The sequence below is a fragment of the Rhinolophus sinicus genome, linkage group LG13 (assembly GCF_036562045.2).
Source record: "Rhinolophus sinicus isolate RSC01 linkage group LG13, ASM3656204v1, whole genome shotgun sequence".
Taxonomy (NCBI): Eukaryota; Metazoa; Chordata; class Mammalia; order Chiroptera; family Rhinolophidae; genus Rhinolophus; species Rhinolophus sinicus.
Window position 1 is genome coordinate 14,252,685 of NC_133762.1, and position 14,633 is coordinate 14,267,317.

General features: G+C 40.9%; 1 protein-coding gene across 2 annotated transcripts in view; it reads left to right on the plus strand.

Annotated features, from left to right (window-relative positions):
• EFL1 (elongation factor like GTPase 1) overlaps nucleotides 1-14,633 on the plus strand; it is a 75,459-nt gene that overhangs the window by 6,633 nt on the left and 54,193 nt on the right. For both annotated transcript variants that reach the window (XM_074318272.1, XM_074318273.1), the window contains exons 6-15: nucleotides 418-555; nucleotides 1,404-1,618; nucleotides 3,260-3,383; nucleotides 4,977-5,053; nucleotides 5,747-5,883; nucleotides 6,730-6,852; nucleotides 8,029-8,128; nucleotides 8,495-8,646; nucleotides 8,892-9,058; nucleotides 11,124-11,262. In XM_074318272.1, coding sequence (XP_074174373.1) covers nucleotides 418-555; nucleotides 1,404-1,618; nucleotides 3,260-3,383; nucleotides 4,977-5,053; nucleotides 5,747-5,883; nucleotides 6,730-6,852; nucleotides 8,029-8,128; nucleotides 8,495-8,646; nucleotides 8,892-9,058; nucleotides 11,124-11,262 — 1,372 coding nt within the window. The remainder of the gene's footprint in view (nucleotides 1-417; nucleotides 556-1,403; nucleotides 1,619-3,259; nucleotides 3,384-4,976; nucleotides 5,054-5,746; nucleotides 5,884-6,729; nucleotides 6,853-8,028; nucleotides 8,129-8,494; nucleotides 8,647-8,891; nucleotides 9,059-11,123; nucleotides 11,263-14,633) is intronic.

Consider the following 14,633-nt stretch of genomic DNA (forward strand, 5'->3'; position numbering starts at 1 on the left):
GTAGTGTCTCAGGTATCCTGACAAGGTAAGGGACAACACAGCTGACTTCCGAAGAGCAGAATAGTGGTGAACTCTTAAGAGATGAGATTATGGTCAGGAAGGTATACACAGGGAATTCTGGGGGAATGTCCTGTTTTTCACCTGTGTGTTGGCAACATAAGTGTTTGTTTTCTAATTATTCAGTAAAGTCGGTATATGTAAAATTCCACTAAACTCTTCACTGTCTTTTACACAATTGATCCTTCTAAAATAAATGGTCAGTTCCTTGAAGACAAGGACAGTTTCCTGTATCTGACTGGCATAGGCTGGGTTGTGATACAGGAGTATGGACATGAGCTGATTGTTAATCGAGATGTTCTAATGTGCTTTCATTATTTCAAATCACGAGTTTTCTGTTTTCCTTTCCATTTTAATCAGACACAGGCAGTTCTGCGACAAGCCTGGCTTGAAAACATTCGTCCAGTTTTAGTGATTAATAAGATCGATCGCTTGATAGCGGAACTGAAATTCACCCCACAGGAGGCCTATTCTCATCTCAAGAATATTTTAGAACAGGTATTACCCTTTACTTCAATATTGTGAAAAGTCAGAGCTCGAAGAAGAGTTGACAGGAGGTTGACAGGAGGTGGGAGTAGAAGGGAAGACCGTGAGTCTTGCAGGGAGGTTTGAACTTCTCCTCAGGACAGTGGTGGACCATTGATGAAACTGACTTGAGAATATTTATTTTGCTGGAGGGAGGAGGGAACGATGAAGGTAGAGCAGTGAAAAAGAATGGATCAGTGGGTGTTGTTCCTGTAGAAAGGGACAGGGATGGGCACAGGCGAGATACTCGCGCCCTCCAGTGGAAGGGGAAGGCCCAGCAGGATTTACGGGTCTGCACTGAGTGATGGGCTGGGACATGGGGAGCTTGCTGGATTTCTCATAACAGCCTCCATTTTCTCTCTGAGGTAGGAAATAAGATGACTTACTTGGGAGTGAAAATAGTTAGCAGTTAGAGGTTGGGGACAGGGCCTGAAGAGAGTAGTTCAAACCGCGGATGTGAGAAATGGGCAGGGAATTGATTACGGCTGCAAACTAGGATTGTGGGGGTTGGAAACCATAAGCTCCTAGTGACGTCCGGCCCCGGTACCAAAACACCAAGTTAAAGCTCTGACACATTCGTGTTGGCATGAATCTGACAGTCACAAAAAGGATCTTTCGGACCCCTTACTATTTAGTTGTGCTGGGTTTAGAATGGATGGGCTGATAACATACCAGTGAGTGATTGTTGTGGATGTTAGCTTAGTAGGAGCCCAGACTGACAGCCGGGTGATTCTGGCCTTCACCGGGGCTGGGCAGGGTGTCTCTGCCCCCAGCATGCTCAGCATCTGAATGACGCGCTGCCATTTCACCATCTCTCCTAGATCAATGCACTCACAGGAGCTCTTTTTACTTCTAAAGTCCTAGAAGAAAGAGCAGAGAGAGAGACTGAATCCCAAGGGAACCCCAATTTTGACCCAGGAGAGCAAGTGTACGACTGGAGCACTGGCTTGGAGAACACGGATGATTCTCACCTTTACTTCGCTCCCGATCAGGGGAATGTGGTGTTTACAAGTGCAATCGATGGGTGGGGCTTCGGGTAAGTCTCTTACGTCTCTGGCTTTTACACACAACCGATGTTCTAAATCGAACTTTTTGTTTTGAGGTAATTGTAGATACACTGCAGTTGTCAGAAGGAATAGAGTTCTCTTTTTGCTGATCCCTGGGCAAGACAGGGCCTGTTTTCTTTTTGGGGCCTAGGAACTCTGCCCAATGAGTGTCGGCCATTGGCCTCCTCTCTTCATTTGTGGGATAGTGACTGAAGCGGGAGACAGGCCAGGCGTGCTCCTTTCCGTCCTCCATGCTGGGGAGCTGTAGGTCTATGGAGTGAGGTGAGAATCTGGAGAAAAAGTGTTCCCTCCTCCGGAAAAACAAAAAAATATATATAAATTAATATAGTAATAATAATAAAGGACATCTAGCTTATAATTATCTGTCATTTATTGTATAAATGATATATAATTTATATCTTTTGTTTAAATAATGTAATAGTAAAAAGTAAAATTTTGGAAAATTAAAAAAAACACCTCTGCTAAATAAGTACGTGTTGGATCAAATGGGAAATAAAGTCTACCAGTGAATCACTTCGAAAGTAACAGGCCCTGAGGCCAGCTCCAGAATGGCAGCATCCTGTAACTGTATAATTTGAATTTTGATTCTTGTTTGACAATTTTCTGTCCCTTGGCCTCCGTGAGAGGAGACATGGATATTTTCTCAAGCAGTTTCTGTAGTGTCTGCTTTTGCTTCTAGGCTACTGCCTGATGCTCTTCACAGTTCTGGTTCCAACCATAATTACAACGTCCACTCCTCCAGCTTGTTGGTGCTCCCACCAGGCTTCCAGTATCATCCGAGAATGTCATCTAATTGGACTGGCTTGTAATTAAGTGGTGGCTTCCTGCAATACCACAGTTGCTGACTGATGTGTAAAAAATTGTCTAGAGTATGTTGACTTTAGAGTCCTTTTGCAATGGATAAAATACCAGGCATCTTTTAAGGTGCTGGTCCTTTGAGAGTTGGACTCGAACCTTTTTGGTTAAACATCCTGTTCCCTGCAGAAAAGACTTTTTCTGGGTCCTTTATCCAGACAATGCGGACGCTATATTCAGCACTCATTTGTCAGGTGACCGCTCTCACATTGCTGAGAGCAGACCTGGTGCTAACTGGTTTCTCAGAGGGCTGAGGGGAGTTAATTAATTGTGTGTTTGTTTCCTATTGAATCGAGGATGCTAAAAAAGCCCTTTTTAGCAGGTCCTGGCTGGAGTTCGTTTCTCTGTGAGTGACAGACACCTATAGCAGTGAATGGTTGGAACAGCTCTTATTGGCAGAGTTGCCATGGGCAGCTGGAGCCATTGTCCCTCCCACCTCATTTCACACATGCAGAATTAGGAAAGGGAACTACAGCGTGAATTCTAATTCATCTGAATGTAGAGCATGGGCTTTGGGGCCAGGCTGCTTGGGTTTGAATCCCAGCTTCATTTATTCCTTGTATAGTATCTGTGCTTCTTTATCGTTTTCTGTACACCAGGGGAAATCAACCTACCTCATAGGAGACTTGAAATGATTAAGTTTAGTATTACATCTGAAGTACTTTGAACAGTACCTGACACAGAAACACTCAAGTGTTACCTATACTCATATTTATTGTTGTTACTAATTACATAAATACTTACTTTTCTGTCAGAATTGAGCACTTTGCCAAAATCTACAGTCAAAAAATCGGCATCAAAAAGGAAGTGCTTTTGAAAACATTGTGGGGAGATTATTACATAAACATGAAGGCTAAGAAGATTATGAAGGTTGATCAGGTAATGTGCATATGTTCCGTTTGAATGTAGTTACATTGTTGCCCTAAGAAAGTCTTTCCTGTAAAACCTTTAATAGGATGTAATTTGGCTTCAGTGTCAGTTTGTGAAGGATTTTTTAACCTGTATATATTTGGTTAAAGCTCAGGAGTCATATCCAAGTATTTCTTAAATAGAGTTCTTTAAATATAGGGAACACAGAATTTTATTTTATTTTTTTTAGAGGAGTAAAAATCTCAGATCCTGGTTATTTGAAAGCACATATTTTGCATCATGCATTTGTATCCCCTTCACCATAACGAGACATCTTTTTTACATACCACTGTTTGGCCGACACTCTTCTAGTCTCAGCTGAGACCTTCTGTCACCAAGCACCGGTCACCATGAGTGGTGATGGGGAGAGGCAGGTGTGCCCTGGAACCCTGCCTTCTGTAGATAGAGGTGGCGTAGGACTGTGGAGCCACATAGCCTCGAATGATAACTTTCCCTAAAGCTCTCTTTTTAATGTCAAATTCAGGATTTTATAAATCTCTTCTCATTGAAGAGCATATATATTGCCATGGTTTTAATTTCTTCTTTTTGGATGGATACATAATCCCTCAATTGGAATTATACTGTTTATATAATGTAGCTGCTTTTTTGCTTGACATTGTGTCTAAAAAAAACAAAAAACACCATGAACATCTTCCCTTACAAGCTTTTTATGAACAGTATATTTAAAAAGAAGCCAGAGAGGTGAAGTGAGGCAATCACGGTTTGAGATTCGACCGTGAATCTCGGCTCCAGCACTTCCCAGCCTGACTTCTGTCTCCGTTTTTCATCTGCAAAGTGCAGGTGGTAGTACGTACCTCATCCAGTGGGTATGATGGTTGTATGAAATAATCCAGGAAGAGTCTTGAGAACAGTCCTGTCCCAGAATAAGTACCCTGCTGTGACTCTCTTGTGCATGCGTCATGGACTCGTTCTCCTAAGATTGGGAGGAGTTTTTAGTTCTGTTTTTCAAATGTTTCGATATTAGAAGAAACCCTATGGTGGGCGTCTTTGTGTATACATTTTTATGTCTCCAGCATGCCTTTTTTAAAACCAAGCTTTCAAAGGTAATGACTTCACTTCCTGATACCTTGCCAATAGCTCTTCAGAAAGGAGGTATCAGTTTATATTCCATCTTGAGTATGTGTGAGAGGTTCCATCTTAAGGTGCATAGTTTGTTAAGAGAAATGGTAGGGTTTTTGTTTTTTTACTATCCTCCTTTGAAGTTGAGTATTTGTCATGTTTAAGGACATTCTTTAGCACAAAGTCCATGGGAAGGCCTGCACGTACAGAGTGAAGTTTTAGCTGTCAGTTTGGGCGTCATGTGTTCCTTTGATGACAGTGGTGGGGCAGCCACAGTGACATGGTCCCCAAACGGTTTCATCATTTGGGAAGTCCGTAGTTCCCAGAAGAAGAGCGCAGAGGGTTATCATAACTAATTTTCCTCCACTTTTAATAAATATTTTCTAGTAGAAATGAGACTTACAATAAAACATATCAAGAATGACTATTTAAGGTTATCTATTAAATCCTCAGAAACTTAAGCGTATGTATTCTTTCTTACAGGCAAAAGGAAAGAAACCGTTATTTGTACAGTTAATCCTGGAAAATATATGGAGTTTGTATGATGCCGTCTTGAAAAAGTAAGATTGTTATAAAACTGTTTATCATTGGGCAGTATAGTTTGCCTCATTTTCCAGTTTGATGAGTCACACTTGGGAAAGCTGAGATACACAGAAAGTGGAGAAAGCTTTCACAGATGAGTTGATCACAGGGCTTGGAGAGAATTTATAGGAGTATGTGTGACCCAGTTCAGGGGTAACGGGGGCCGGAGCAGCAATGTTTTATAGAAAAAGGATGGACAGAAACATTGGACCTTTGTTTTTCCAAACCCAGTTTAAAATAAAATAGTAATTGTAGTAAAAAGGTTATTGCTATCTAGGATCATTACTGGGGAATTTGGGGGGAAACTTGCCTGATACAAGTGGAAAAGAAAATTTGCTTTATTAAGTTTACTTTCTGTTATAAGTTTTTCAGGAGTTAGAATAATGCTTTTTAGCATTTATTTGTAAAACTGCTTCACAGTTGATATAGCTGGTTTAAGGAGTTTGTGGAAAGGTGCTTCATGGGAAGTTTTAAAGAAAGGCTCATTTGAAAGAGTGGAGATTGAGCAATCCTCTAATGTAATGGCAGGGGCCCCTTTCAGTCATTTCCAGTTACTTTTGTAGAAAATAATACATTAGGAGTAAATGTGTCAATGTTGAGTTCCTTTTCCTCACTGCTCCTTCATATCTGTAAGTAACCTCCACACCCCCAATCTTGTATGTTTACTGTAGGGACAAAGAAAAAATTGATAAAATAGTGACTTCCTTAGGATTAAAAATTGGAGCCCGGGAGGCACGACATTCCGATCCTAAAGTGCAGCTCAATGCCATTTGCAGTCAGTGGCTGCCCATATCCCAGGCTGTTCTCGGTATCCTTTGTTTTAATTGTTTTGAATAAAATCGTAGTTTTGACAAAACGAGAAAAAAGAACGTGTTACTGGCAACCAGAAAATCCTCTGGAAATAATTCATTCCAGTCTTCTCTGGTTATTGAGTGATCTGTAAAAACAGAAACTTTTATTTTAGTCAGATGTATATATAAGTAGATAATTTAGATGTTTGTGTTCGATTACATTTAGTCCCATATTTTTTTAAGTGTGTTGCTATTTCTCATCATGTGATTCCCAAAAGACTTGATTTTAAATGGATTACATTAACTGAAGTAATTTTTTTACATGAGTTTCAACTCTCTTTGTTTCATTGATCTGCGTGTGCAAGCAGTACCCATGCACGTGGTGGGCTGGGGGTGCAGTGTCTTGGGAGTGGACCAGCCACGGTATCTCAGCCCAAAGCTGTGACGGACACCTACGTCTCCAGTGACAGTGGCTCTGGCAGGGCACTTCCTTGTATCATAGCTAGTGGCTAATGGTTGTTTTATGAAAGTTTATGTAGACTGAAAGTATGACTGAAACCACATGAAAACTGTTTATAATTTCAAGGTCACAGGTAGCTAAGCTGGCGTGTTCCTCACTTGTTTTATGGACTCTCAGTATGTTCGAATATTGTAAGACTCCTTCTGGGCTTTAGAGAGTCTGTGAATTCCCTGAAATTGTGTCTGTGTCGTGGGATGTGATGCATCCAGGAATGTTGCCTGAAGCCCAGGCATTTTCTGTGCAGACATGTGCGTGCACCTCAGTACTTGGCGCGTACCGTGCGTCTGTGTCTTAGGAGAGGTAGAGGGCCCTCCGAGGTTTTGAATCCTTAACAACAGACCAGCTATGGTGTGTCAGAAACTTCCTAGTCCTCTTGATATTTCCGCTGAGAGAGTGGAGAGACTGATGTGCGCGGGACCACAAGCGTTTGACACTCTTCCTCCGGAAACCCAGGCACTGAAAGCAGGTGAGGGAAAGGGGAACGTCGTGTGCACCCTCCTTTTGATTGTCCTAAGTCACGGCTGCTCTAGACCAGTTTGCCAGCATTTGCACGTCTGCCTCCCTGGGCCAAGTAACCATGAATTCTCACCTGGTTATTATAATAGCTTTGCAACTGCTGTCCCAGCTTCTGCTCCTGATTTCCTTCAGTGTTTTGTCAGCCTTGCAGCCAGAGTGATCCTGTTAAAATATATGGTCAGGCACTCTGTTCCTCAGAACCTTTGAGAGCTTTCCCGGGCAAGACTTCTGATACATGTTTAATTCTGACTTCGGAATTTTTCTCCTGGTTCAGATTTCATGGGTGAAGTCTTTAACTTACGTACAGTTTATTTTGATGTGGGGCATTTTAAAAAAATTGCTGACCAATACTTTTATACCTCCAATGTGGGTTAAGAAAAATGTCAGTATGTTGCTATGAAATAGTGTAAAATTTACAGATTTTGGGAAAATTGACATCTTTACAATGGACCTTAATTTACTTCTAAGATTTTTTTCATTACTGTCATGATAAGATATTTTTGTGCATTTTGTTTGCTTACTTGTATTGTAGGGATTGGCAAAGTTAATTGATTTTTGATGTATTTTGTTAACAGGGTACCTTGTTGACCTTTAATAAAATCCTGTCCCTTCTGCTGCATAGAGGGAAAAATGTTTAGGGCTTGTGGTGGGAGGTTAATACATTTTCTAGCTTCAGTTTTGTGTAGGAGTTGCCCCAGCCCTCCTCTCACCCTGTTAATTTTGCTTTTCTGTCCTCATGTCTGCCAATTCTGCTTGCTTTTGCTCTACTATTGTTTTTTTGCAATTTTGTACTTTTCTAAGTGGAATTTTTTATTGTTGTAAAAGATTATAGGTTCTGTGTTTCCCAAAAATAAGACCTAGTTGGACAATCAGCTCTAATGCATCTTTTGGAGCAAAAATTAATGTAAGACCTGGTCTTATAGTAAAAGAAAACTGGGTCTTATATTAATTTTTGCTCCAAAAGACTCATTAGAGCTGATTGTCTGGCTAGGTCTTATTTTTGGGGAAACATGGTTGCTCACATATTTAGGTGATGCCATAACTAAGCATCTTAACTATTTTCTAGAAATATCTGGATTTTTAATACTGGGGAAAAATAATGACATTTTTATTTCTGTTTGTTTAGCTTTTATGAAATGTGGAAGTGAAGATACTGCTGCAGTTATTATCTTTGTTTCCAAAATGTTTGCTGTTGATACTAAGGCTTTGCCTCAGAATAAGCCCAGGTAAGGCTAAGGAGGAAGCCGGGCCAGGCTGGGGAAATGATGTATGTTTGCTGCAGGTCGTGGGGGTCTGGGTATCTGAGAAAGGTCCGTGGTGTTGTGTGCAGCTCAGAGTGGGCACATGGGCTCTTGCGTGTCATTTCACAAGCTCACAATAGCTGGAGACACAGCGTTCTCAGAGAAAGCCTGAGAGGTCTTCTCTCCTGTTGCTCTGGCTAGAGAGGAAGCTTGGAGAAAGCTTCTGCCTGAAGGGACCTGGGCCCAGTCGTCCTCTCTTGCAGCCACATTACCACTTGCTGTTTCCCTGCGTGAGTGGACTGAGGGATGCTTGATGTTGCCAGATGTGAACATGTTTGTGATGTCCTGTAGGCCTCTCACTCAGGAAGAAATTGCTGAGAGGCGTGAGCGGGCGAGACAAAGGCACGCAGAGAAGCTCGCGGCAGCGCAGGGCCCGGCTCCCGGGGACCCCACCGCAGACGGGCGTGCCCTGGAAACAAGCCCAGAGGCAGAGGACCCAAAAGGTACAGCTTTCCAGAATAGCAGGCTTCGGTGCAAAATATTTTTTACTTCACTTGGGACAAACTCACCCTTTAGCTCTTGAGCTCCTAGCTTTAGTTGTAGCTTTTATCAGTCTTCCTTCGTTCTTGGTGTTTCTTTCCTGAGACTGGGCCAGATATGTATCATATTCACTGTTCCCTCTGTTTCAAGGCTGTTCCTGGACTGCAGAGAGCATTCTTGGCACTTATTATCCTTTTGTTTCTGGCAGGTGATGAGCTACAGGTGGCGAGTATGACCCCTACACCTGTGCCTCAGGAAGGAAACAACCAAGAGACTTTTATTGCATTTGCTCGGGTGTTCAGTGGTGTGGCTCGAAGAGGAAAGAAAATTTTTGTCTTGGGGCCCAAATATAGTCCTGTTGAGTTTTTGCAGCGGGTAAGAATTGGAAATAAAACACTAGCCTATCGTTTGAAGGTTTTGATATCTTTCAAGTTGTTGATGTTGGTGATTACCTTATTGGTAGACTCATTTTGTCTCTAGACAGGCACATTTGGCTGAATCCATTATATCTCTTCTTGCGTTTCTTCGGTAACATTTGGTGAACCTGTGTCACTTAGTAGTATTTAGGAAACTAAACCACTATATGAGCCAAGTTTTCAGGCCTTAATTAATTATAAGGCTTTTCTCTTCAAGGCTGGAGGAAAGCACTGGTAACAACAGATGTCATGCTGGAGCCAGGACAATGGCAGATCTTTCAGAAACAGGGAGATGCAAAACCTTGGTGTCACTGGCCAAAGGCGTGGCATTGAGCAGGTGACAGGTAGCAGTCGCATGGCAGGCAGATCCCAGAAATTGATCAGGATGGCCTATCAGCAGGTGAACAGCCAACATGGAAATACACTTGATCCAGAGGGCGAAACGGAAGCCCCAGGCGACAGCTGTCTCAGAACATTTTTGGACATAAGCAAGGTGTATGCATACTAATTAAGTAATGAAGGTCGTAGGAAGACCTACGTCCAGGCGTCCATTCAGGGTCAGCGAGAAGCAGTAAGAGGGAACTTACTTGTCAGGCTCTATGAAAAGCTCCACTGAGACTGATTGGTAGCGCTTTAATTCAGTATGTGCATTTGGCCTGAGTCAACATTGGCAATACAGACGTGCTCTATCCATGAATGTTTGGGGTATATCGATCCATTTCTTTAGGTTAATTGAAGTATTTCTCATTGAAGTTTTGCAATTTTCTTAAAGATACTTATTCACTCTTAGTCTTACTCTTAGCTATCTTATATTTTGTTGCTGTTCTAAAAGTTATTGTTTTGAAATATATTTTCTATTGCTGATCTATAGACATACCATTAACTTTGTATATTGAGCTTGTGTCTGGCCACCTTGCTGAACTTACTGATTATAATTTATAGTTTGTTTTAAGTGGATGATCATGTTATCTGTGGATAATTCCATTTCTTTCTATTTAATCTTTCTATTTTTTTATTTCTTTCCAACTTACCTCAAGAGCTACCCTGCAGAACTGTCATTGAATCAGAACATATACACTTAAATGTAACATATGCCTGGAAAGCCACCATTTTCATGAAATTTCTGCATGTAACCTGACGTAGCTTCTCCCTCCCCTGAGCTTTCATGAATTTACTTGCGTGTATCTCCCTTTTTTGTCACTCACTTTCTGTTGGTGTGTTCGTTGTCTCTGTATATGTTTTCTCCTCACATTTTTGTCTCTTCATAGCACTAGCAGTAGCAGAGTGCCCTGGGACTTTGGGTACCAGAGCTAGGTGGTGCTCGGGATGCTTCCCAGCCACGAGCGTTTACGTGGGGGTCACTGTATAACTCAAGACAGTATCTTGACTGCTTTTCAAGATACGGAGTAATTCTTGACAGAACTTGGATAATTTGAGACGATATCTCTGCAAGAATAAATGTGATATATGGGGAATGCTCCTAAATCTGTTGTCCTTGTAGCACAATTTACATTGAACACTCTTCCAGAGTTACTCATTCGCCTGGGTTGCTAGCAGTAGCAGCAGCCCTGTTGAATGCTGGGAGGACATTATAATGCGATTGAAACAATTTTAAGTGGTGATAGTAACAATGAGTGTTGAAATAATAGCACAGCCGTCACCACAACTGGTGAATGACATGGTCCACATAAGTACTAGCAAGTGGCTCTGGGGACTTGTGTTTATTAGCTTAAGTGGTGCTGCCAGGTCACAGCAGAATTTATGTTACTTAGCCATAAAGCTTGTGATTATGTGGGACTCTTGACAATTTTTAAATATTTGAGAAGTTTCACTATTTCAGGTTTTATTTATAAAGTGAGACTTATTTTTATATAAATCCATCTCAAATTTGCATGTTTCAGGTTTACAGGAAATGTGACTGCACCGTATCTTACTTATGAGTATAAATAACATTATGGGTATTTATCTAATGTTTTCATTTAATGCCTCCCAACTTACCTTCAATTGTTTTTCTTTGCGCTCAGGTGCCATTAGGCTTCTCAGCTCCACTAGATGACCTCCCCCCAGTCCCCCACATGGCGTGCTGCACTCTGGAACACCTGTACCTCCTGATGGGAAGGGAACTGGAAGAGCTAGAGGAGGTACCTCCAGGAAACGTGCTCGGTAGGACTGTGCTGTGTGTCGTGTGTATCCATTCTGAGACGTTACCTGTATGTCACAGAGTCACTGAAATCTTTGAAGGAAATGACTATGATCTTTTTTTTAGTTCGGTTCTTTTTTTCTGCTGTCCTTAGACTTTACCTTAGTGCGTCTGAGTAATTAGCACGTAGACCCACAACTTGCTGTGAATTATGGTAGATCTATTAAAAGGAAAAAAAAATGTACTGCTCAAGTAATCTGCAAATGTTGTACCCTAAGCTGGGGTTCCTTTTGTTTGAGGGCGAGAAGTTTTCCTGCTCACGTAAAAGTTTATCTAGATGACTAAACTCTTCTGGTTCTAAATCATTGGAAAGCATTCAGGCTTGTTTTCCTTGGAGAAAAATCTTATTTCAGTAATGAGGAAATTTCCCTTTTTAGTGTTCATTAAACAGAATAGTACATTTTTGATGTGGTTACTTGGTTGGGTCGATGACCCATTTGAATGGCTCCATCAAAACATCTTGAACTAGTTACCAGCTTAGAGTCAGAATTACCTTTTTAGACACATTTCACTTGTTCACTGATTTAAAAACTGGAGCACATGTAGCAGTAGCAGCGGTTTCATAGCCAGGTGTTTAATGAAAGCAACTTTTCAAAGCTGGGAGTAAGTTTAAGGCAGGACAGAGGAGAAGGCCAAGGATTCTGTTTGTTAGTAAAAAGCAAACAGCCCAAGAGAAAGCCGGCCGGCAGCCAAGGGTGTGATGGATGCTGGGATTCCAGCCATCAGGTTGCTACGCTGAGTTGTCTGAGACCAGGTATGTCAGCACAGTTTGGCTTTTGTTTGTTTTTTAACTTAAAACAGGTTTATCTTCTTGGGGTGGGGGGCAGTTGAAATGAAAAGCATAAGATGGGAGTTGAAATGAATTTGGTTGAACTAATGTACTTGTTCGAGTTACCTGTTGCTGCGTAACAAACCACCCAAAGCCTAGTGATTTAGCACACACAGCTTGTGTTTTCTCATGGACCTGCACTGGGCGCGTTGTGGTGGGACCACGTGTCTCTGCTCCACGCAGTGTCAGCTGAGGGGCTCAAAGCCTGGGCACTAGAATCACACTGAGGCTCTTTTCACTCCCGTGTTTGGAGGCCAGTGCTACTTGTCTGCCGGGACCTTGGTTGGGCATGGGACGGGGGCTGCAGTACGTGGCCCTCCAGATGGCTGCTGGGCTTCCTCACAGCGTGGTGGTGGCTTCTGCAGTGGGAAGAGCCAGCCTCCAAAGCCTTCAGCCGCACTCCTCTGCCACATTGTCTATAGTAGAAGTGAGGCACTAAGACTGGCCCATATCCACAGGGAGGAAACTAACTCCACCTTTGGATGGGAGACATGTCAGAGAATTTGTGGACATGTTTTCAACAATCAAACCACTAATCATAGATAATCTCTCGTTTCCTTTTGTATTTTAGCAGGTCCACGATAGGACACAGATTACAAATTAAAACATAGCGGTGTTTATGGTGATCAGAGCAGGCCTATAAATTTCATCTTTTTTACTCTTGTTAACTTAGAGAGAAAGTTATAATTCCTATTTAGTAGGAAAACAGTAGAGTAATGTGACTGATACCCATATGCTTTTCATCATAAATGATAGAGTCAGATTTATCAAATGCAGATGAAAATTTTTGTTGCAGGAGGAAACGAAAACATTATATGGCATTCTTGAACAAGTGAGTGTATACAGTCAAAGTCTAAAGGAAATTTTTTTATTGGCACTTAAAAAATGCAGATTTCACTTCTGAACTCAGCTATAACTCACTTGGAGAACTTATACTGACTGATAAATGTGGAATAGATTTTGTGGTCTGGAAATAGTTGATTAATAGTTGACTTAATTCCAATGTGATGTTTGAAAAGTTGGTATGGATGGAACCAGAGAGACCTCACATGTTTAACACACAATAGCCTTTTGTTCAATTCCCTGCCATATTTCTAAAAGTAAATGTTTGTTACAGGCTCCTGTTAAGATGTGAGGGGAAATTGAATTAGGATTCCAAATCTTTAGCCTTTTCTTAGACACTTTTCAGATCTCTTCCATATGGTTAAATCTTTAAAGTTTCAGGGACATATTCTAAGAGGAAATACGATAGTCTTCTTTCTACAACATGAGGAAAATAATAAATATTACTTAGCCTTTTTCTGAACTGGTTTTAGCTCTGCGGTGCCTGGTTGCTGGGTTGATAGGAAGTCGGTGTGGTTTGAATGAGAGAGAGAGAGAGAGAGAGAGAGAGAGAGAGAGAGAGCCAGATCCCTTAGACATGTGGGGTAACTGAGGAGAAGACGCCTTTGAAGGGTTTTACAAGCAGATTTGATTTGATTTATATCAAGGAAAATCGCAGCAGTTTGTGATTCTTAAGTCTTTGTGGCACTTTTGTAAGACTTTAAATTCATTTACTAGTGAATTTCTTTTAAATATACTTTATTATCACCATTTCCACTGGGGAAGGATCTATTTTGACCATAAATAACTAGCAGCCTTACTGGTCACTTCTTAACATTAACTTACACGTACTTGCACCAGATTTTAATAATTTTTCTTTTGTAGATGATAATTATTTTATTCTCCTGTTTACTAATAGTTGTGTCTTCTTTTTATTATTATCTATCAAAATAGGATCGATAATAATAGTTTTAGCTGCTATTCTGCCTGGTTCCTTCCAGAGCCAGATTTAATGAAAATATCTCTAGTATTTTAGTTGTAGGGTTGCTGACGCCTGTTGATTCATATTGCTTACTTTTCATGCTTGAATAGATACTGAATTTTATTGATGCATTCTCAGCATCTGAAAACAAAATTGTAGAGCTTTTCTCCTTACTATACTTCATGTCTTGAATTAAATTTAATTATTTCTGATTATCTTTGTGTTCCAAGGGGGAAAACACAACACTTGATCATTGCATAGTCTCTTCATACACTTGTGAGATTTGATTTACTATTATGTGATTCAGATTTTTCTTGTATCATAAGTAAAATATGCCATTTTCTCGGTTACCCTGGTCATTATAAATGAGAAACTTCCATCTTTTCCACCTTCTAGAGCTGAACTGTGGTTATTCAATTTAAATAGGTTGGAATCAAGTAACATTAAAAACTTACCTTCATCAGATGCACTAATTACATTTCAAGTGCTCAGTCATCACATGTGGCTACCAGGTGGGGCAGGGCTACTCTAGAGAAATTTCTGTAGAACATGGTCATTATCTTTTCTTTGAAAGTTGTGAAATAGTTCACTTACAAAGTCACCTTGGCTGGGTACCTAAAATGTTTATTCTTTCAATCCGGTATACTGTCTTTCTCAATACCAATTCTGTGTTTGTGTTATCTTGCTTTATTTCTTTTTAT